The sequence below is a fragment of the Anopheles nili genome, chromosome 2 (assembly GCF_943737925.1).
Source record: "Anopheles nili chromosome 2, idAnoNiliSN_F5_01, whole genome shotgun sequence".
Classification (NCBI taxonomy): Eukaryota; Metazoa; Arthropoda; class Insecta; order Diptera; family Culicidae; genus Anopheles; species Anopheles nili.
In genome coordinates, this window is record NC_071291.1 from 66896258 (window position 1) to 66919154 (window position 22897).

Consider the following 22897-nt stretch of genomic DNA (forward strand, 5'->3'; position numbering starts at 1 on the left):
CTGGTTAAGGCAACGTACACTCCCGAAAGTCGCAGATCCCATCCCACCAGCGTTCCATTAGGACGTCTTAAAGATCAGGATCGGCCAGTAAAGCACGACAAAGACGAGAAACAGGCCGGGAAAGACGACACGCGACATTTTATCGATCTCACGCCACATGATCTTCTCGATACCGGTGTCAGTATCAGTCCACGCCACGGAAAGGATACTCTGACGCCGGGTCGGCTGCTTGGTTGGAGGCATTGGAGGCTGAGGACCACCATTTCCCTGCAATGACACCTGGCCCGGAGTTGTCGGTGTCTGGGTGGGTTTCCGGGGACGAACGTTCACAGTTCCACCCTCCCAGTTCGCAACCGTGCCCACACATTGGCCCTTTTCCATCGCACTGATGCGCATCGGTAGCACCTTCGGTACCTTATTCACCTGGTATTGGTACTGCACGTCGAGTACCTTCACCACCACGAACTCCCCGAGGGCTGAAAACACGAACAACATGCACCCGGCCATCCACAGATCGAGCGCCTGGAAAAAGGAGTGGAGTTAGACACACAGTTGACACGGAAGCGCTAGAACTACTGCTGAAATGTTCGCTTCACCTTAACGTACGCCACGGGCGGAATGTCCGCTCGCATACCGGTGAACATCGTCACTAAGGTGAGCATGCAGGTGACGAGTAGCGTAACCCTCCCAGGTATAGCGTCTAAACCGAGCCAAAAGCTAAACCAGGAGAGCATCACGACAAGCGAAGACGGCGCAAACGTTTGTATGAGATGATGGCCGATCTGTCGCTCAAACCGGAAGTACACTGCCAGGCGAGAAAAGTTTCCTAAAGAAACCAGCAACCGATCGGTTGAAATTAGTGCATCCTAAGCCGACAGATTCCAGGACTTACCGTACTTTTCCGGCATGTACCCGTCCGTTTCCTCTAGCTGTAGCGGTTGCCCGAGGTTGTACTGGAGCAACTTTAGCTCGGGATTGATCGTCACGCCATTGTCGGCCCACTTGAGTCGAATCTTTTGGTTGTGGTACGAGAAGCTTTCGATGTAGATCGGACATATTTGGATGTCCATTGGGTATAGCTGAAACTCCATTTGGCACGCGATGATGGCATGCATCATGCACGCGTACCGTACCGTCGAGTTCTTGTACAACGTTACCGAGGAGAATTTGTGCGTAAGTGTGGCAATTTCTAGAAGCAACGATAATGGGATAGAGCAGAAAAAAACCCACCAGCACGACAGCACGGGTGAAATAGACAATAATTATTAGATCAAGTGTTCTTGTTTTAATTTAATTATAACATATTGCCATTGATTGTGGATGATGAAATGATCCGAACAAGGAAGAAGAGGGACAAAACCGCCGGAAAGGGACGCATTTGTACAAAAATTGACAAATTCAATGTGTGTTAGACAAAACTAATGCGTGCTTATTATATTCTCTGTTTTTTCCCTGCGTAAATGTGCTTTCAGCACAAACAGCAGTGGCTAAGAACTGCTTATAATGTATACATATTCAGATCCAAAATATGCCTCGAAATCCTCGATTAAGAATCAAAGTCAACCTCGAATTCCAACTGAGGATCCAGAAATGTCGCTTTAAACTTAATTGTTTATGTGAATTGTTTGATCGTACGCAGTAAATTATAAAGCTCTGTTTCATTTCATATTAACGGCTGTAAGATCAAATAAGAATTTCTGATCCATTACACGTCAAATATTATTCATTCACAATCTAGAATATAGACAAATGAATATATCGGAATTTGTCAACCGATTTGGGATTATTTATTATCAAACAAAAAGTGCTATCAAACGACATATTATAACCAGCCCACGAAACCCGTAAATATAGCATAAGAACAAATGATGAAATATAAAAAAAAACGCAGTATAAGAAACATAAGAACAAATGATGAAAAGCAGCTTCTCTTGACGGTCTTGGTCACGATGGTGAGATGCCAAAAAGTACACCACAAACGCAGTACATAAATGTATCAGCAGTAACAGCAACAGCGCAAGACCTATCAACAGCAAAAGCGGCAACGGAACAGTACACGGACACGGAAGTACTACATGGTTGACAATGTGGTGAGAATGTCCTGCGGATACCGCTACTCAAGCCGTGTCGTGATGTAATGAGATTGCTACAAAGAGATCATTTTTTTTCCTGTGTAGTTGACGTTGATAATGCACTCAAAAGTGGGGATGTGTGTGGAATTGTGTATTTCGTGGATGACTTCTGAAGATGCGTATCTTCGGTTGATGTCTCCGAAGCAACCCTTCGGTACGGCGTTCACTCACCTTGCTGACGCATGGAAGTCATGCAGCTGATCTTGCCGCATAACACCCTATTCATACCTTCATTAATAAATGTTTGACCTGCGAATGAGGTACGGTGTCATACGTGAGCAATTGCGATATATTTTTTTTCTTGGGATGACAATTTGAGCACTCCTTTGAACAGGGTTCACTGACCAGGAAAAAGTGACTAGTACTTATGTAGGGGTACTGCGTTGTTGCTGTTGCTAGTTGCGCTGCTAGTGATGTGGAGCTGATTGTGTATGATAAAGATACCTTCCACTGTGTGTCTCTCGCAAGGGTGTGAGTGTACATGGGTATGTGAGACATTGGAAGATCAGGTGCAAGAAGAAGCTGCTGTTGCTGCTGTGGATGCGGTGACAAGAATGCATTACGTTGAAGCCAAGCCAGTATGGGATTCGAAAACAATAGATTGTACAGAAAAATAAGGAATATTGGCTTTATTACATTCTGATAGATTATTGAGGCGATTTAATTTACGTTTGAGTGGTATTTTTATGTAAAGTAATACCATAAGAAACATTTCCTATCGCTACGTATGTTACCTTCGAACTATCGAACTAATCGAACTATTGTCAATGGAGGCGCCTGGTACTTTGTAATAATAAGTAAAATCGATGGAGACGCCTGGTACTTTGTGGAAAATATTTCGTTTTTGAAATATGCTCACGTTAATACATAAACTGCCCCTATCAATGATATAGCTTCATTTGACTCTATATTTCACGTATTATTTGTTGGTTGAGTTTTTAACAATATATATATCTCCTATTTTTTGCCTAATTTTATGTGAAAATTGTTCAACCACTGTCAGGCTTTGAGAAACAGTTTTGCAGTTTCTGAGCTCCCTACTCAGTACTGGCATTATATCTTACCATCGCACACACCAAGACAAGGACGGACTTTGACTAAAGGTTATCGGCAGTATTTGATCGACCTCTGGTACAGTAGTTGGCCTCAGCCCCAACCGTGGAACCGTAAGGAATTTGGTACACTGGAGTAGCCTTGGGGGTGAACTTGCATCCCATTGTATGCCCCGTCGAGCGAGTTCAACAGGACATTAACCGGAAGTTTTCCCAATGTTACGCGGCCATTAAAGCTGGGCAGACATTAGTGCGATAAGCAATGCATCGCCCCCGGCAAGTAGAACGTTTGGCCAGGTTTAGTCGTTGCCAACTCGCGGCTTTGCAAGGTCAGCAAAAATCACTAGCTGCAAGGAGTTTCGGAACAGTGCAAGGTGCACATTTGCTTCCCACGGCATATTGATGAAAACATCCTGCAAAAACTGCGAGGTGATCGGGCGGTCTATTGCTATGGCTGCTAACTTATTGCCACCAACGACGCCCTTCGGCGAGTAAAGCGAAACAGACCAAGGTCGGAGCGGTGTATTTGCTGAAGCGAAAGCGCAATGTACTGTACAGGAGTGCGCCGAAAGCAGGAAGGAAGGCAGAAATCAATCTCGATTGTAACGAGGCAATGGCAATTACAAGCAGACATGTTGGAGATGGGTTAATTTTTCAACTCTACCGATAGTCTGGGGAAGCCAGTATTCGATCAATACAAGCAGTACATGCTAAAGGAAGGATGACGAAATCGGTCTTTAAGTTACATACACGCTGTTTGCTACTTAAACATAGATCAAAATACTTTTAACGTCTTTGAGAAGGCCTTTTTAAAGCTTTCCACATTCAAGCGTTTTATTTAAATCACACTTGATGATTGTAAATTCATCTTTCTAGCTCAAAACTACATGTCCAAGCAGAAAAAGCACTGATTATTCAAACCAAACACAAGTAACTATAATATAGAGCATATTTACTATACTACGCTCTATCTGAATGCGTTGATATCAAAACTAAACACGAAACCCTATTAGCACGAAAGAATTTACTCAAAAAGAGAAAAATGCAAAAGAACACAGAACCGATAAGAAGCCAAAAAAGAAGTGGCACAAAACGAACCGGACTAAACAAGGAAAGAGACGTGGTAAAAACAAGATGGAAGTAGGAGAAATTACAAACACTCTTCGCAGACGATCGCCACCCTTCGCGCGCTTTAAATTTACCTGAAATTTTTGAGTTGAGAAAGTACGGATCCGGTTGCCATAGGTTATCGAAAAACTCCGGCGGAAGTATCACGTGATCGTCACCCTCCTCGAAAATGTCGTCGTGCAGATCCAACCGCGACTCGACCCACTTCTGGTGCACGAACATATCTACTCTGGATGTGGCCGCGACCGGTGTCGATTTGGTTGCCGGTTGTGGATGTGGGTGAAGGTGGAAAAATTTCATTATTAATCGATTAGCTTTTCCCGTCATCCGCGCACCGATGACGGTCTTTTCCATGGTTGGCTTTGTGCGGGGTGTTTCCGAAGGGCCAAGGGCAGAGTGCATCGTCGGTGCAACAGCCCTGGAACCCGGTGTGGGTGGGGATAGCAGGTACGAGATGGGGGTGAAAAGTTATGGTACAGAAATGAGCAAAAGCAAAACAACAATGAACGACAAACTTAAAAAGAAGTACAGCTTAGATGTACGATATGAATGTGATTACGTCCTCGCTCTCTCTTTCTCTTCTTTTTCCCTACATAAGCTCTCTTTTTTTGGCTGTGTGGTTTTCCTCCGCCCTTTCTACGGCGGTTGTTCGCTGTCAGTGTGACAATCGAATCGAACCAACTGCACGAGGGTGGACCGGAAGTGGGTTTGCAGCCATTGCAGCTGTGAGTTATGGGCTGTGACTTAGAGGAGGAGGCTACCGCTGTTCGCGACTCTCGCCCACACTCACCACCGAGCTAGGCCTATCAATTGGAAACCCGGCACCGTGCACACGGGCGTCTAATTGAAGGACATTGGGCCGAATTGTGGTGCGCCATTCCGGAGCCGCACGGCTTTCCTGCCACAAAGCGGACAGAATGATGTTGCCGGGACGTTAGTCGACTCGTGAAAGGGTCGGAATAACTAAGGGCACGGTAACTTTCATGGCCACGATGCAGCTGAAGGGAATGTGTCTTTTTGAGCGGTTTAAACTGCCTGCGATCATTATTCCATTTCCACGCGATTCTGGCCGATAAAGATAGGAATCCGACTTTACTGTTGGGGGTAGGGAATTGAAAAACTTGAAAGATGGAAATTTTGGTTTCAAACCTAGCATTAGCTTCATATTGCAAGCAGTTGTTGAGGAAATAGACAAAAAAAGGAAGTTACTGAGCAAAAAATCGTCAAAGTAATTTCAGAAGTTAGAGAATATTTTCAAACATTTGTATAGGCCCTCTACCTTTTTTTTATATATACTTAATGTTGATTAAACATGCAATGATTAAAATAATAAACTTAGCTGTTCATTGATGGCTAAGAATAACTATGAAAATACTTGCGTAAATGAAGCAGGAATGAGAATGAGAGGATGCATCTACAAATGCTCAGTTAATGTCATTGTTTGCTTAGCTGCTTTCGATACCTAAAGTCCATATCCTCGACATTAATGGAATTGATATCTACCACGAATATACTGAACTCAACCACGACTGGACTGCCCTTTTGCGATGGGGGCCGAACCTCTGGAATGAAAGACGAGTTTGGAAAAGAAATTAGTGCAAGCCTATAATAACCATCGGTGAATTTCAAGAAATGTAAGCACCCTGTGCCTCCACGGCAATCGTACACAATGTTGAGCCTCTTAGAGGTTTAGTCCTCGTTGACCCACCCGAGGGTACGTCCCAAAAATAGAACATTTTTGCGTAGCGAGTCGTGCTTCCGGTGGGTCGGGGTTCCACGCATGACTCCATTTCCCAGGTAGACGCAACGCACCGGCTGGATGGCCTTTATTTATGGTTTCTAGTATGCACGAATTTAGCATAGCAAGAAGTTGATTCTGAAGGTCGCTAAGAGCCGACCGACGACGTGACCTTGTATGTCCACCGTTTGCAACCCATAAATATCGCCCGTTGCAATTGCAGTTGCACTTCCGAAATCCGTAAACCATTTCCGGCCCAGCGGTGGGCGTTCGAAAGGTGAGAATGTTGCGGAACGAAGTGTGAAGTGTATTTTAATGACGACTAATTAGCCGGTTACGGTATGATTCCTTCCCATTCAGTTATTTGCATGAAACAAAGAATGGCCGACAGGGGATTTTAGCTCTTCATTTGTTATGTTATACATTTAAATGCACCGCCATAACGATCCTTTTGACCTCAATTGAGGAGTGGAAAGAAACGGTTTTGAAGGAAAAAAAGCAACGGTGCAGCAGAAGGGGTGCATTTGAATTTCTTTCCATAGGCAAGAACAGACGTATTTCATGTCAGCATGGTAGAATATCCTGCGCCCCCAGAGCAATGTTCTCTGCAAGAAGGGGCTAAATATTTAACGAACCAAATGCAACGTACTGATTGTTTGAATAATACCCCCTTATTACCATTACCATTGACCCCATTTTTTCTGATAGAAATGAACAAATAGTTAGACATCGGTTAGCTTAATGCTTTAGGTGAACCTTTACATATTTAAGCTTAATTACTCACATTGAAAACTAATCGATTATTTGAATAAACTACAAAAAAATCAAATTTATAGTTTTATAACATGGGATGAATTTTATGGGACATTTTTTCCGATTCCTACTCGCATAGTCACTTACACTTCTCCTTATTCACTCGCGTTTACGCAATCCAACCTTAAAGTTATGACACGAGGGTGTTAGGTACCCTAAAGCAATTGCTATAAATGGTTTAATTGTCAAAGTGCCAAAGAATTACCGTTAGCAAGAGAAAAACAAACGAATTATGCTCTTGCCTTCATGGAAAAATCGAGCAAATCAGGAAAATTAAATCTATCCCTTTCCGGCAGCTACTCTACGTGGTTGTGTGGAAAAAGCGAACGTTGTTTACCGGTTCATTTCTTAATTAAATATAACCGATTCCGGATTTCCGTTTTGGCGGTAAAGTTTCGAGGGTGGTTTGCTTGAAATTAAAAATGAGCAAAACAGACACCAAAACGGAAAGTTTCAGCATAAAGCTGTACCGTTTACGTACTGTCCGGCATTCGCTCGACTTTAATTCAAATCAATCAAAAATTGATACCATATTTTGAGCGTAAACATTTTTCGTTTGATGATTTCAACGTTAATCGAAAATGTCTAATTTTCCATTTCAGGATATGTGACGTGCTCCAGCGAACGGACGTAGCATAAATCTAGGAAATTTTGGATTTTGAAACAGCACCGTGCTTTCGATACACAATTGATTAATTGAGACGTCCTATAATACGTCTTTCACAATGGTCATTAGCCAATGCAATGACGACACTGTAATTAGAACAGAGCCTAATGAGACGGAATTATTCGCTTTGGATTGGTGATAATTTGTTGATTTTCTAGCTCAATTATCGATGGTTGATTACCTTTTTATTATGGAACTTACAACACATTTTAAGCATTTGTATATCAGATAAATCCATGTGAATGAATAATTTATGGCATTTGTTGTTTAAGAAGTATTTCATATATCTTTTAGGAGTACATAATACGAAAAATATTGCTTATACTAATCTATACCTTAAATTCTTATCTAATCCAGTACACTTTATATTAGTTGCTTTGATAATATGAATGAATGGCTCTTAAGAATTCTTTCCCCAGAATTCCCACCCCAGAATACCGTCAGCTTGTTTCATGAATTATCTTTATTAATGCACACGACAGTAATCGTTTATTTCATGTTCGGTAAAACCCGCATCGCAAAACTAGAAGGCAGATTGACGTGGGTCAATATTTCAGCATAGATGCAGCTATCCCTGAGCCGTAGAAAAGAAAAGCTACGAATAGAGTACCCCACGGCACGCAATATGTTTTGCCACCCAGTGGCACATACGACTCCCAGCCATTCTTGAGGAACCTGGGGCGATTTCGTATGGGGGATTTCCCACGACGTAAGCCTAACGTCCGACGCGGCGTTTGATTAATAAATGATGCAATGCAGACGAATGGATTATTGTGCTGGAAATGTAGGTGCTTGCCTCTAGTGCGATGCCATTTCCCAATGGTTGGCAGGGCGTGGTACTGCCTGGTCTGCAGAACGTACCCCGTAGAGTTAACGGGTCATCTACCCCCTGGTTGGTATAATCCGCTGACGGCCGTTTAGAATTCGCTATATTTGATTATGAAAATATATTTCGGTGTGTGTTGTAGGATAATTGGATGTTAAGACATTAGAAAAGAGAGAGAGAAACGATCTTTTTCAGGAGCAGTGACTATACCACGAAATACGAGTATGCCACCAGGCCATCTTATTCAAGCTGAAGCGAAAAAGAAATGAATGATACTAGATTGTGACTGCATGAGGTTATTCAATCACGCTTTTGACTGTCTCTAGAAACTGCTATCAAAATTATCTCTTAACGCAAATTGTATGTTGAGATTAGCTTAATATTTGATTGAGTGTTTTATTTTGAGTGTTTATCTTTGAACGCTCAACAATAGTTAGGATTTACTATGTTTCTTGGATTTTATTTTACGGCTTACGTCGTATAATTGGAACCTTTAGCTTCATGCAAGATCGTTTTAAACACGGCCAGGCTATCACCCATACATTTTCCAAGCAAAAGGATACGAATGAGCATGTCAATCCGATAACTAGAATTGTCCAGCAGATAAGAAAATCGTACAACCTAAACTCTCGTACTCCTTCCCCGTCAGGAGCTTTCCACTTTTTGCCATATCCTTCATCCACCTCTAACCGCTCATGCTCTAACCGATGTCTTGTAATCCAGTATCGAAAAAGATCACCCTCGATGAAAGCTGTCCAGTGGAAATCGAGCGTTTCATCGAAGGGTGAGTAGTAAAACAAAACGAACGTGTCCTGAAAAGGGAGCAGTTGTTCCGGCACAAGATGAAACACGTGTCGTTTTTTGCGACTCCACCGTTCTGCCAAGTCGCAAGATAGAGCTATATGATACTTTTCAGGTAAGGGTCCCAACTCATCACCATCTGGAATTTCTATCTCATTAGTGAACTGGATCGAGCTGATAATGCTGGCATAGTCGCTTTTGAATATCGGCACGTCGGACCGGTTAACCTCATCCACCGTGCGATATTCGGGATAAAATAGAGTCTGTGACAACCGTGCCGTTAACACGGATTGGTACACCGTTACGAGAATAAAACAAACATATATGTAAGCCGTAAGGATGCAATTCCCAACGGTTGTATCTACTTCCGATCGAGGCGGCCCATTTATGAACGTCTGGAAGATGTCAAAGTTAATTCCGAGAAACGTGCGCTCCGTTGCATAACCGTAGCGCTGTAATAGATAGCTCGTGAGCTCAGACGCGAATAAGAATGCAAGCCACACCGTCCATCGAAACGGATCGATCAACAATCGTATGAATGGAATTCGATCGCTTCGTGGAGACAGAATGCAATGATAGCTGAGCTGTTTGAGTGGAATACGTCGAACAGGATGAGGCTGAAACGTATCGTACACGATGCCAAAATCCATCATTTTGTTTTTTCGCCAGTTTTCTATGTTTGACGTGTAAATGAGATAGCGCGCATTGATTCTCTGACTTAAGACGTCGATAAAGTACCAGTAACGGCTTGTTCGAAGCATCCGTTGGTTGAGGTCTCCTTTGGTATAGTACACAGTCAGTTCGTATCCTTGTAGATTACGGTACTGGCGGTGAAACACTGGCTCGAGCGTTTCCTCCAACAGCCGCTCGGGATGATGATGAATCACTGTACGCATGAACGGCTCCAATGTTACACAGCTGAAATCTCCAGTCAAGTCGTAGAACAGCACCACAATATTGAACGGTCTGTTGTAATGGTGGATGTGAAACATCTGAAAAGCATCTGGGTGCATCAGACGAACGACCACCACAAACCTTGCATTTCCGAAACGAGAAACTTTCCAGTGAAGAAAGTTCCTGAACGCTTGCACATTCTGCATCGCAAAAAAAGGATAAAACCATTTAAAAAACATTCTATAATTCTATTCCAACTAGCTACTCACTTCCGGAGCATTGTGGGCAAAGAGTATGAAATACTTTTTCGATGTCGTAAATTGCTCCAGTGCATCGTCCTGCATTGTAATCTGATGAGCACACGCTGTAGCGTCCAGTCCGTTCAATACAGTACCCAAAATATCATTTGCGTGTGAATCCAACGGATGGTGCATGAATTTAAGCTGATACACATCGTCATTTGCACAGACTGGGCGTAGTAACTCAAGAAGATATCGTGCAATGGAAGCATCGGCGCGGAGATACTTGCTACTCCAGGAGGGCAGAAACAGCTCTTGTTGAAAAGCTAATGTGTAATGTGACACTGTACCGAAAACGATCACAAGAAATAGAAGACGGCACTGATTCGCTACAACCATTGTATTCGTTCTGACAAACACTATTTGGGTTTCGAAATTGCGCTCCTGTTTTGTAGTTCCAGTTCAGGAGTGTTTGTATAGTTTGAATATTGCATGTATGCACTTATGGGGACAGAATTATTCAGATGATTTAAATTTCAGTAATGGATTTGAAAGCTTATGGTATCATTGAACAACGGTCACGGCTAGGTTTTATTTCGATCTTTCACTGAAACCCTCAATCCAAAGTACGTATTATCCGTTTCCATGGATACTAGGGTAGGTAAGGCTTTGTTCAACTTGTTTGTTTTACATACCTTGACTTTTCTTTTCCAATAGCGAACTTTTGATATCTGTCGACATCGATCCAACCCCGACCAATGTATCATCATCATCTTTTCCGTACAAAACGAAATAAGTGAGAATACCATCCCAACGGCCAGTATTGTCCAACCAATGAGTAAATCGTGTACTTTAAATGCCCGTTCTCCATCGTCCTTGATCGTTTGCGGGTTGCCACCCACTGCTTCGCTTCCTTCAACCTTATAGAACCAATGCTGCACGGACCAAAACCGAAAAAGATCACCCTCGATGAAAGCGGTCCAGTGAAAATCAAGCATTTCATCAAAAGGCGAATAGTAAAACATAACAAACGTATCCTGAAACGGTGCCACACGCTCCTGCACGAGATGTATCGTGTCCGGTCGAGCTCGACTCCAGCGTTCGCCAATGTCGCAGGCTACAACAACATGGAATTTAGCGGCGTGATCTTCAACTGAAATTTTGTCCTCGCTCGTGAACTTGACCGAACTTATTCGATGCATGTAAGGGCTGATATATACGGGTAAACCAGACCGGTTGACCTCGTCTGCTGTGCGATACTCGGGGTAGAATAGCTCCTGCGAGAGGCGAGCCGTCAGCATTGACTGATACACGGTTATGAGAATCAAGCTGGCGTATATGTAAGCGGTAAGGATGCAGTTGCCAGCGGTAGTGTCCGCTCCAGCACGTGGTGGCCCATTTATGAACGTCTGGAAGATGTCGAAGTTAATGCTTAGGAATGTGCGCTTCGTCGCATAACCGTATCGTTGTAAAAGATAGCTTGTGAGCACAGATGCGAACAAGAGACAAAGCCACACCGTCCATCGGAATGGGTCGACCAACAATCGTATGAACGGGATCTGTTCACTCTTAGGCGAGAGTATGCAATGATAGTTGAACTGTTTCAGTGGAATACGCCGGACCTGATGGTTTGTAAACGAATCATACACGATACTGAAATCCATTGGTTTCTGTTGCTTCCAGTTAGCAGCATTGGTGAAAATATTATGTCACGCGTTTATTCTTTTGCTTAAAACGTCAATGAAGTACCAGTAACGGTTCGTGCGCAGCATATGCTTACTGAGATCTCCACGGGTAAAGTACACGGTCAGTTCGTAACCATGCAAGTTACGGTACTGACGACGAAATATATCCTCGAGAGATTCAAACGAGGGCCGGTCAGGATGGTGAAAGATTGCTGTTTGCATGAACGAGTTGAAAGACACACAGTTAAACTCTCCTCGTAGATCGTAAAATAGAACGAAGAAATTGAACGGCCGATAGCTATCTCGAAACTTGAATATCTCGAATGCATTCGAGTACGAGTAAATTTGCAAAACGACCACCACAAATCTCGCACTACCGAAACGGTAAGCCTTTAGCTTAATATAAGCGTTGAGTGCTTGTAAACCCTGTTCCAGAAGGAAACAAATTACTAGAGAACCAACAACTTATCGAACCATCACTCACTTCCGGCAAATTGTTGACGAAGATGATGAAATACTTCTTAGATGCCATAAATTGTTCCACTGCATCGTCCTGCATTGTGATCTGGTGTGCACACGCTGTTGTATCTAATCCGTTCAAAACCGTGCCCATAATGTCATTGGCTTGAGCATCCTTGTGAAACAGCATGAATTTAAGCTGATACACATCGTCATATGCGCAAACTGGACCTAATAACTGAAGAAGGTATCGCGCTACAGGAGCATTAGCGTTGAGATATTTCCTGCTCCAGCGGGGCAAAAACAGCTCTTGCTGGAAAGCCCATATGAAATTTGGCACTCCGGTTATGATCAGGAGTAATAGTAGATGACACAGACTTGGTACCATCGTTTCAAGCAGTCGATCAAACACTGATTGACATCTGTTGGTACTCCTTGTGCAAAGGCGTGTGAAAAATTCAGTATCCGATAAATGAATTCATGGATGTTAACATTATTCAGTAATTTTCAATTTGTGTAATGGAAATGAAATTCCCACCAAAATAATGTAATAAGTCCATTTCTCTTAGTCACTTGTGCATTCGCTGAAATTTGTTCGTAATATTTTCTATTCACTTTGAGTAGTCTGAAGTTTTAGTTTGAAGATTCTCGAAAGCAATATTTCATACTTTATCTCATACAAAACAACTCATAGAAATAACTATTTGTATAATCTTCGACATAGACTTTTAATTGAGACAATAATTACTTACCTTTTACATAGTCCTCCGGCAGCACTACTCGTGGTTTGAGGGTGTAATTTTTCGCGGTCAACACCTCCTCCAGAAAGCTGCAATGAAGCGGAAAACAAATAAAGTGTTTGAGACAGGAGAATCAGGCTCGAAGGCGGAAAAGAAAAACCAGGCCGAGGAAATAAACCGATTCCGTTACATCCCGGAAGTGCCATTACTTTAATGGTATTAATCTATTATTAAACACATCATGCTACCTTTGGCTGGTCAGGAGAGAGAATGAAAAAAAAACCTTACGATCGACGCCACGATAATAATTCTCGTGGGAACTCGAAAGGGAGTGTTGATGGGTGAGCGAATATTGCCAACTCTTTCCTTTTCGAGTGGCAGATATAAGCCGTTGGTATTTTAGGACCCTAGACGATGATTTTTGTTTGTTGCTCTCAGGTTCCTTTTAGTTTTCAGGACATTCTAACAGACCAACAGTGACAGCTCATACACGAAACGGCCAATCGGAAAGACGCTTCGATAGGTGACGTCATAACGGTCGAGGCGTGCCAAGTTCCTGTAGGGAATCGGTCGTACCGATGGGACATGAATTAGCATAAAATGACGATACGATAACGGTAAGCGGCTTAAGAATAGGAACCCAAGCATGACTCGGAATGTCCAGCGCCCACAATCAAGCGCGTCAGTTGAGTTCTAGTATGCTGTCGATGCAATTGACCACAACTGCTGGATCAGGTGACGATTGACGACTAACGCAGACAATTTCCGCTGGTGGAAAAACCATCGGAAAAGGTTCGACGGTTGACAAGTCGTTTCAATGGGACATATGATGATGATTAGCGCAACAAACGTAGCAAAAATAGCAGATTTACAGGTTTGCTGATTGTATTCTTTTCGAGTGACACTATGGCACGTCATGGAGTACAACTTCTAGAAACGATCATACACCTAATAGAGCAACTTCTTTAAGTGCTTTTTTGGAGCCCAGTATGTCGACCAAACAAACGAAGTAGAAACGGTATGTGATCAGCTGTGTTCAGGAGTCGCCAGATAAAAAATGTTCACGAGAAGAAAAACCACCCCGCTTATCTGATTGGGCGCATGAGAGCCAAGACAGAATGGAAGCAGACCATCGGCCATCGTAATGAATAAACATCACATTTTGGAGGGCTGCAACAACGTGCATCCTTCTACTATTTCAGGCTAAATGGGGAAAAGCCAAAATCAAATTGGACGGATTGAATCATAAATGAGGTATAACCATTTGTCGAGTGACTAAACGGATGGGGGTTATGAACGGAAAACAACAAAACATAATCTGATGAAGTGTTGTAGATTGTCGTTGGCACGGGTACCGGTAACAGTCGCGAGCTCTTGAGAACAATTTTATGAATACGATTCTATAAAGGAGAGACGATGCTTTGCTGGTACCATAATGCATCGTATAGAAGCTGACCGCAATCTTTAAGAAATAATAACAATTCAACTGATTGTTATTCATTACAATTCAAGTTAATGATACTTTAATAAGAACATATTTTTAATGAAATCGATAAAATAAATAGCTTTCTGTAAGCGTTATTGAAGGTTCCTATAATGGGTTTTTAATCTTTTTGAAACAAAATAATAATCAATTGCATATTACGGAGTCCAATAAAAACCATCAGCTCGGTGCGTGAGCGACTAAACTAAAGGAAGAACAACCAAATAAAACAAACTAACCAACACGCGATCCTCTCGGCATTCCTTGATCGCCATTTATCAGCATCAAATTGCAAAAAACACCACCTTCCGCTAACGATCCCCATCGAGTTTTAACACCATGTGATGGTTTTAATCGAAATAAATTGCATTATCAGCGGCTGGAATCTACTCGGGCCAGTCTCGTTGGTCGCCAAGGAAGCAAAAATGAATGCTGGTCGCGGGATTCGGTAATTGGCAAGCGCCTGGCTTCGAGTGGCCGTCCAGCAACCGTCCACGTATTACGCAAGCAGATCGAAGTGGTCCAATGTCAAAACACCGCCAACATTGTGCCCGTTAGCCGGTTCAGGCACGCGACTTTCGCAGGGAACGGAATGCGTTGCTCGGACGGAAGATGATAAAAAATTAAATGAAATAAAGCCAACCGACATACTCGCGGAACATGAAAGCGTGTTGATGATAAACGGACAATAATAACCGAGTCAGATTCGTTACCGGCGCGAAATACATCCAAGATGTGGCTCGGATCTGATTCGCAACACGGCCAACCAGTGTTTGCGTAGTCGGTAATTATTATCTGTGTCCGGAAGCGATAGGGTTGCATGCGAACATTCCCATCGGATGCGGCCAGTTGGTCATTATTCTATTTGAAGGATCTTGACAACCGCCAGCTAAGGAACGGGTTTGACAGAGATATGAATATAGCATTGTAATATTATTTTACTATACTTAAATCTAAGTATAATAACGAACATATTTTTTGTATCAGATTAAAGCCAGTCAAGTGAGCCAGTCTATATTGCAAATTCTAATTTTTTCAAAAGTATTCGCTCCAAAAAATAGACCCATCTAACCCAGTAAACCTTCACGGTTAGGAACATTGAAAAAACTAAACATAATATACGGGCATTTTTTTCTTTTTCCCATATGTGTGCCTGGGAGCCATTATCCTGCGACTCCACGTGTCTGGCAGACAGTTATAAAACCCACCGAAAACGGCTTCATTACCTGCAAGCACCCTCCCTAAAAACCAGCTAACCCGCTAGGCTGAGCTGTCGCGTGTCGCTGACTCTCTGGAGCGTGCCTAGCTTCTCTCCTTCGAGCGGAAACGGCGGACAAAAAGTTGAGGCCTCATGTTGGGGCTTTAATTTCGTCAAATTTCAGCTTATGCACCCCTCGCCGAGCTGCCTGCACTTTGACGGCCGCCGGTAAAGTTTTCCACATCCGTTTCATTTCGTCCGCTTCCTTCATCTTGCTTTCCGACCGGGAAACACGTGACCCGGGAATGTGTGGCTTGTGGGGTAGTTTTGTTCTTGGATCTTCACCTCGGCCTCCTGGTAAGGCATGGGGATTTTAAAATAATTGTCGCTCGGCACGAGACCGGCAAGTCGAGCGAGTTAGCTTTTTTTTTCAAGAACGGCTCGCGACCAGTGGTTTATGGCTCGTTTTTAGGGTCATCGTCGTTGAATTTATGATTTAACAAGCACGTCATCTTTGTCGAATTTATGATTTAACTGGGGGAGATTTTTTTTTCTCTCCAATGCGTTGACATCGCGGATTGTCTTTTGCAAGAAACTGGTTGAATTATATCGTGTTTGTAAGGAAACGGGAAATAGTTTCAAGGTCGATAATTCCATCAACTTATCATTGTGATTTTTGTTGTGTTGACGAAAAGTGGATCGTCTGTATGCTTGTCATTTCTACAGATAAACTATTAATATTGTTTAAAACCTGAAATATTTCTAAAAATGAATTTTCAGATAGCCCTGGATCCGCTGGATTTACTAAAGGCAAAATATGACATGTAAATTGCTTTAATAAAATATTTTCCGCTTTTAAACCGTTAATTTAAATCTGGAGGCTTTATTTTGACACGACTGCTGTTGGCTGCACATACGCCTACTTGATGTGGAAAATATACTGACGAATTCAGTTAGTGTCGAATTTGAAGTAAATGCTTTTCCTTGACATGAACGCTTCGTTTGAAAGCGAGTTCTTTGCCTTGTAAACAACGTGCCGTTGGTAAACCAAACCCTGGGGTGCCATGGTGAACGCCATTAAGGCTGGTCGTTATTCGTTTATGTTGCACCAACCGAACTTTCACCGAAATTATTGCTACTTCCTGTCGAACGGTGGTCGCTAATTGTAGTTTCGTTGCCAACCATTTCCAGCATTTTCTCTTGACTGGTTCAGAAGCTCCCACGCAAGCAAAGTAAAAAAAAACAATACGCTCAAATGGGCCACTTCGATCGGTGCACTCGTTCGTGTGCGCGACTCACACAAAACATGAAGCTTCTCTCGCATTTCCACGGATGCACTACTGCATCGAACGGGACCTCGTTCGTGAGAAAAAAAAATCGAAAAAAGGCCCACTCCTTGTCAAGATGGATGGGAACATGATGTATGTTTCCTTTGCATGCACTCGAGCTCGAAGATAAGACGTTTGGCCCGTTCCGACGTGCTGTTTTATTTGGCGGTTTTCCACCTTTCCTTTTTCTGTCCACTAAGCTTACCGAGAAGCGTGTTTTAAAACATGCTTGGTATTTGTACCACTCGGTGCCATAAATTAGCACCACGCTGTAGCAAAACGCGGCCGTTTTAAACATCCGAAAATCATTTACGGTACCTTGCGGCGGCCACGGCCAGTATCTGGTTTAAGCGATCTTAACTTATGTGAAGAATATATGTAAGACCTTTTAAACCGATCGTTTGTTCTTTAAAAAGATGTATTTAAAAATTAAGGACCTCACAAATAAAACCAAACTAATTGGAGGTTCAAATCTGATATTTTTGCTTAATACCGAAAACATATTTTTGTGTTTGAGTAACAAACACGCCTAACTCGTATTTCAAATACTAATGACCTGAAAATGATCGTTAATTTACTTTTCCTGAGGATTGCTTTAAAGCCCTTTCTGTCATTCTGAATGCACTCTCCGCAAACACCACAAAGCGCAACCCAACAAAAACTTTTTTGAAAACTCGGGATCGATTCACGGGTGACCTTTCATGCCAACGAAACGTCACGTGACCATGCGGTTTTTCCTTGGACGGTGCGATCAACTACCCGTAGGCCACGTGAACCGGTTCTTTTTCAACCAAAGTACAATCCGGGCTGCCCGCATCGCATATTTCGCTTCACAAAAGATATCCACAAAACGAAGATGCTCCTTGGAAAAATGACAGTTAACAAAAAGTAATTTATTTCTACAAAATGGTACAATTTAATTTCGATCGTGGCGCGTTTGGCGAGATGGACGTAACTTTGGGAAATTAATAACAGGATGCTCACCAGTCACGAAAGGGCTCCCGTCGGTTCGCGATGAGGGAACTGTTTTCTTAATCACTTCCTTTCGTGACGATCGGAAGGCGCTTTTTGATGAGTTCAAAGCTGTACCTATTTCGGTGGCAGCAAGACTTTGGAAGGATCACGGATAAGAAAGCGAAATCAATTGTACCTAGAATAACCTCTATTAGAGACGGAAAAATATTGCACTGAGCACCTAATAAAATGTGCTAGAAGCATCGGTTTTACAAGAATTGTGGGAATGTCTTATGCGTGATTCAGTGCCATACAAATTATTGTGTTTTTTTTTGCTTCACTATAAAAAAGCCCAACAGAGTCACTTAAAGTCCATCCACGTCAACAATAAAGAAACTTTTGGGTGGTTGAAGAAAGCAGAAAACATCTGCCAGACATCAAGCAACCTTTTTCAGCCTTCTTTTGCCAAAAAAAGAAAATCACACGCACTTTGAAATAAAAACCAGTCCGAAGCGGAAGATATTCTAGCCAAAATGGCCAGTCAAAATGACCGATTGTCTTCCATGGGGCGATCGTTCCAAGAACGCAATAGCGATGCAGCACTAGCTATCTAAATCCATTCGACGCCAAATCTCTGCCAACAGAATGGACACCACCCTGCATTATTGAGGAGTAGAAGGAAACGGAACATTTTTGAGCTCAACCACTCCGAAGACGTTGAAACGAAACGTTTCCCTACCGAATACCAAAGGATGTCGCCTCGTGTCCATTTTCCGCTTCTAGGATGGGTTATAACTCCAATTCGGTATTCATCTTTTACGAAGGGCAGACAGTGAAATGGAGGACCGTGTATTGGCAGGCGTCCCGAAATAGCTCAACCGGTGCGTAATGATGTCGAAATCGGCCGAGAAGCTAAGGCGTCTCCATCACCCGGGGCGGAAAAACGACCGCAGTGCAAACCGGAATCAGTGCATCCGGGAAATGGCAAAACTTTTTACCTCGCCTTCTTCATTTCACACAAGCTCTCGCGGTAACGAGGCCTCCGGTGCTTTATGGTGGTTACGCGAGGAGGCGGCTTTATTTATTTATGCCAACGATTGTTTGCTGCGCGCTGTGTGCTAGGCGGAAGAGGAAACTCGTACACGCATTCCGGTAGGTCATGGTTCCTGAGCTGAGGGTGCCTTCGGCAGGACGTGAAGGACGCACGTCCACGGGAAAGAATTTTAGCATAAACCCGATGCGGACGCATGCAGAAAACCGTCAAACTTTCCAACATTCCAACCCGAGCCACCCGTCGGCACCTAAACCATGGCAAAACATGAGGGATTTGGGGCAGTGGTCCATCGGTGGGACGTCGTGGGTTTTCCAACACACGCGGCAGAATCGAACCGAGCGCTCATGAATTATTTATAATGGGAACATTTAATTTCTTGCTGGTTCGGTGGAGTGGTACCACCGTTACACACATTATCCTGACGGGCTGCTCAGCTTTCTACTGTTCCTTTCTACCGTCGTATGTTTATGGAATGCGTCGCTCCAGAAGTGTTGTTTCTAGTCGCCCGGGGATGGGTGGGTTGAGTTACACGTGCCGGTCTCTGTTTTCCCCTTGTAAGGACCTATTAGAGGTTATGCAGCTTGTGTCATCGGTTATTAACACATGCTACAAGGTAATGCACCATTTATTAGATTTTAAAGCCAAGTAATATGTTTTTAAAATCAACGAACTTAAACGTGGCTTACTTAAACCACTAAACAGCTTGTTTGTAAGGAAACTGTTTGCTGTAATGGCATCAATCCGATATTTTAAATTTTAAGTAAAAAATAGTGGTACCAGAAAAGCAGCATAGAGGGCGCTTTATCGTGCACTAGCAAGCATAATGCACCTAATGTCTGTAAAACTGCATCATGGCCCACTAAGACCTGCTTTTATGAGAGATCCTTCTAGAGAATGTGAAAAATTCAACATTTTTTCCTTACATTAAACAAGATTGAAAATATGATTGTAATCCAACACCACTCTTGACTTTTGTGACTCTGTTTGTGGCTTCTTTTGCACACTTTCGCTTCGTTTCGTTTAGTTTCGGCTCTGTAACAGTTTTACTCACGAAACGGTGTGCTTCACATATGATGTTATCACGAAGAATTAATCCAATCCCATCCTGTTACCGTGCTACAGCAATATGCTGACCGTAAATGTTATTAAAAACGCCCTCCAAAACACGCTAGATCATTTACGTCTGTCGCTTCGAGCTGTTGTCCAACCGAACGGCCTAGCCCACTACTTTTTCGCCATATCCCGTTCGGCAAGATGAAGGTTGCAAGCTTTTGCGGCCGAAATTGACGGAAAATCAATGATCCAGCCCAGGAGTCAGGTGCGCTAGGATATAGGCGGTTTCTTATCGTGCTCCCACATCGCCCCGTGGGACACTGGCGGGCTTAGTGAGGTCCTCGGGGCCACCACTCAGACTAATCACCTGGACAGCGCCGGGTTGGCGAGTTCGCAAAACGTGAAATACATCCACCCGGTGGGGCACGGTTTTCTTATCGACATGTCGACGTTCGATGGCGACGATTATTCGGTGCCAAAGTCGGTGACGGCACAAACGCCCTCAGCACTGAAACGATCCACAGTGACCGATAACCGCGACATCGAAACCGATTTCCCAGAGCCCTCTGATTTCCGGTGGACTTGTTCAGTGGTGAGGGCAAAATGAACCACTTCGACACGTCGACAACGGTGTCAAGTTGTCCCCCGGGTTTGAGGTTGGAAAGAGAAACGATTCAGCCTCGGTGCATTCGTCGAAGGTCAGGTCTCAGTCAATCACCCGTTCGAGCAGGTTCCCTTTATCGCTAGTAAGCCATCGAAAGATCGATAACCGTTTTGAAGGAAGTCGAATAAAAACCAAAACGGGCTGCCATACGTCTACTTCCAACCGCATGCGAGAGAGCTCCACATCGACGGCGTAAAAGGGTGAAACTTTGAAACGAGCGTAAACCGAAACTGCAGCTGCAGTTGCAATAATGCCCTCCTGCTGGCCGTGTGGAACCCGCGAAGGTTGAGCGGGAAATCAGAACGGAGAATTGATTTTCGTTTACACCAATCCACGCGAACGTTCGCAATCCTTTAAGGTGCCGTAACGATGGATCCTTTGTGGCTCGGTTTCGTATCGCAGTCGATTTTTTTTATTATTTATGATGTCGTAGATTAGGTGCCCGCTAGTTTGGTGCAACCCACCAAGTCTTTGTTTACTGTTTAAAGGAGCAAAAAAAGCAAAGCTTTTTTACCTCACCAACAAAAAAAGGGACCCGCCGTCGTGCGTGCAAGCCACATGAAAAACCACAAAGTCCACAAAACATCCAGCGCACGTCACTCAATTGGAACGGCATCGGATTCTAAATAATACACGCTCGGTGATTGCGTTTATGATTTCAAACTCGAACAGGCAGAGCAGGGTTTGCTGGCTTGGTTTGGTGCCTTTTATGACCGTGACACGAACGAGAAGCTGAGGACTGCGGGCTTAATGGTGTAAATTGAGGTCGTTTTTACGGCGACTGTGAAACGAAAGGTCTTGTTGCAGGTGATTTTGGGATGTAAGGTGCCATAGGTACTGTTTCGATGGAAGGTACGAAAAATGTTACGAAAATAAATCCCACGTACATTGTATCCTCATCGTTAAGAAAAGGATTCCAGCATTAACTTGACGTCGAGATGCTTTAGTTACATTTTTACACTGAATTTTTCATCTCCAAACCTTTCAGTTACATAAAAACCTTATTGTTTACATTTTGTAATGTAAATTAAAGATTTACGCATTCAAATCCTTTTTTTTCTTGTACTGCCGGCCTAACCATGTTGTTCTTAAAACTAGGTTATTTATAATACATAATTCATAGTCAATTCATTCTACAATTTAACAAAATTCAAGGCAGGTTGGGCATTTCCTCCCATCAACCGTACGATTGCACCTTATCCCGGGTGGGCTCGGTTAGTGTATCTATTCCTTTTTGAAGACATGTAAAACCTTTTTTTTTTACTATTTTTACATAACTTGGAATATATGTTAGTATGCCGAACCGCCGATAAATCACAAATTCTGTTTCAGATTGATGCACTTTCTAAAACATGATTGATGCACTTTCTAAAAAGATGTCACCCCTGTAACTATTTAACGTAAAAGCAGCTTATAACCCCCGAAACATTCACACTTTAGTAATAAATAGCAAACACTCACCATAGCACCAGCAGCAACACAGCAAACGCGATCGATGTACTTCTAGACGCTTTTCGAAGCACGTTGGCGGCCATGTTGGATTTACCGAGCTAAGGCTCGCTTCTGCCAGTTGATGGAGTTGGTGACGACAGGCGGTCCGAGGGTCGCACTCACGCCGTCTCCGTCGTCTCCGCGGCCGACGCCTCCACCACCGTCGCCGCTGGTCTGGTCGGATGTGTCCGAATCTCCGATGGGCAGGGTTTATAATCATTTCATGGTTGTTAGGTGTGTGGCACGCACCGCCACGTCCGGTCGCTCTTGATCACGTGAGCCTCAGCGAAGGCCCCAAGCGAACCGGACAACGTCAAAAGCACAACCACGATATTCACTTCCCCCCGGATATACCTCACGGATCACGGACACTACACTTCATCCTCGCACTTTGGCTCGCCTATCTGCTAATCAATCACTTGGCAGAAGCACCTAGAATCACCTGAAAGCGAACGATGTTCACAACGATTCTCAACGGATCCGATCCGACACTCTCGA

General features: G+C 43.4%; 1 protein-coding gene across 1 annotated transcript; it reads right to left on the reverse strand.

Annotated features, from left to right (window-relative positions):
* Positions 1–57: 57 nt before the first annotated feature.
* Positions 58–22443, reverse strand: LOC128731945 (glycine receptor subunit alpha-4). Its single transcript, XM_053825102.1, has 7 exons — positions 22370–22443; positions 13187–13263; positions 5775–5874; positions 4387–4541; positions 893–1189; positions 597–826; positions 58–522 (listed from the first exon to the last, which is right to left on the reverse strand). Exons 1-7 carry the CDS (start codon positions 22441–22443, stop codon positions 58–60), a joined length of 1398 nt encoding a protein of 465 aa, XP_053681077.1.
* Positions 22444–22897: the final 454 nt, after the last annotated feature.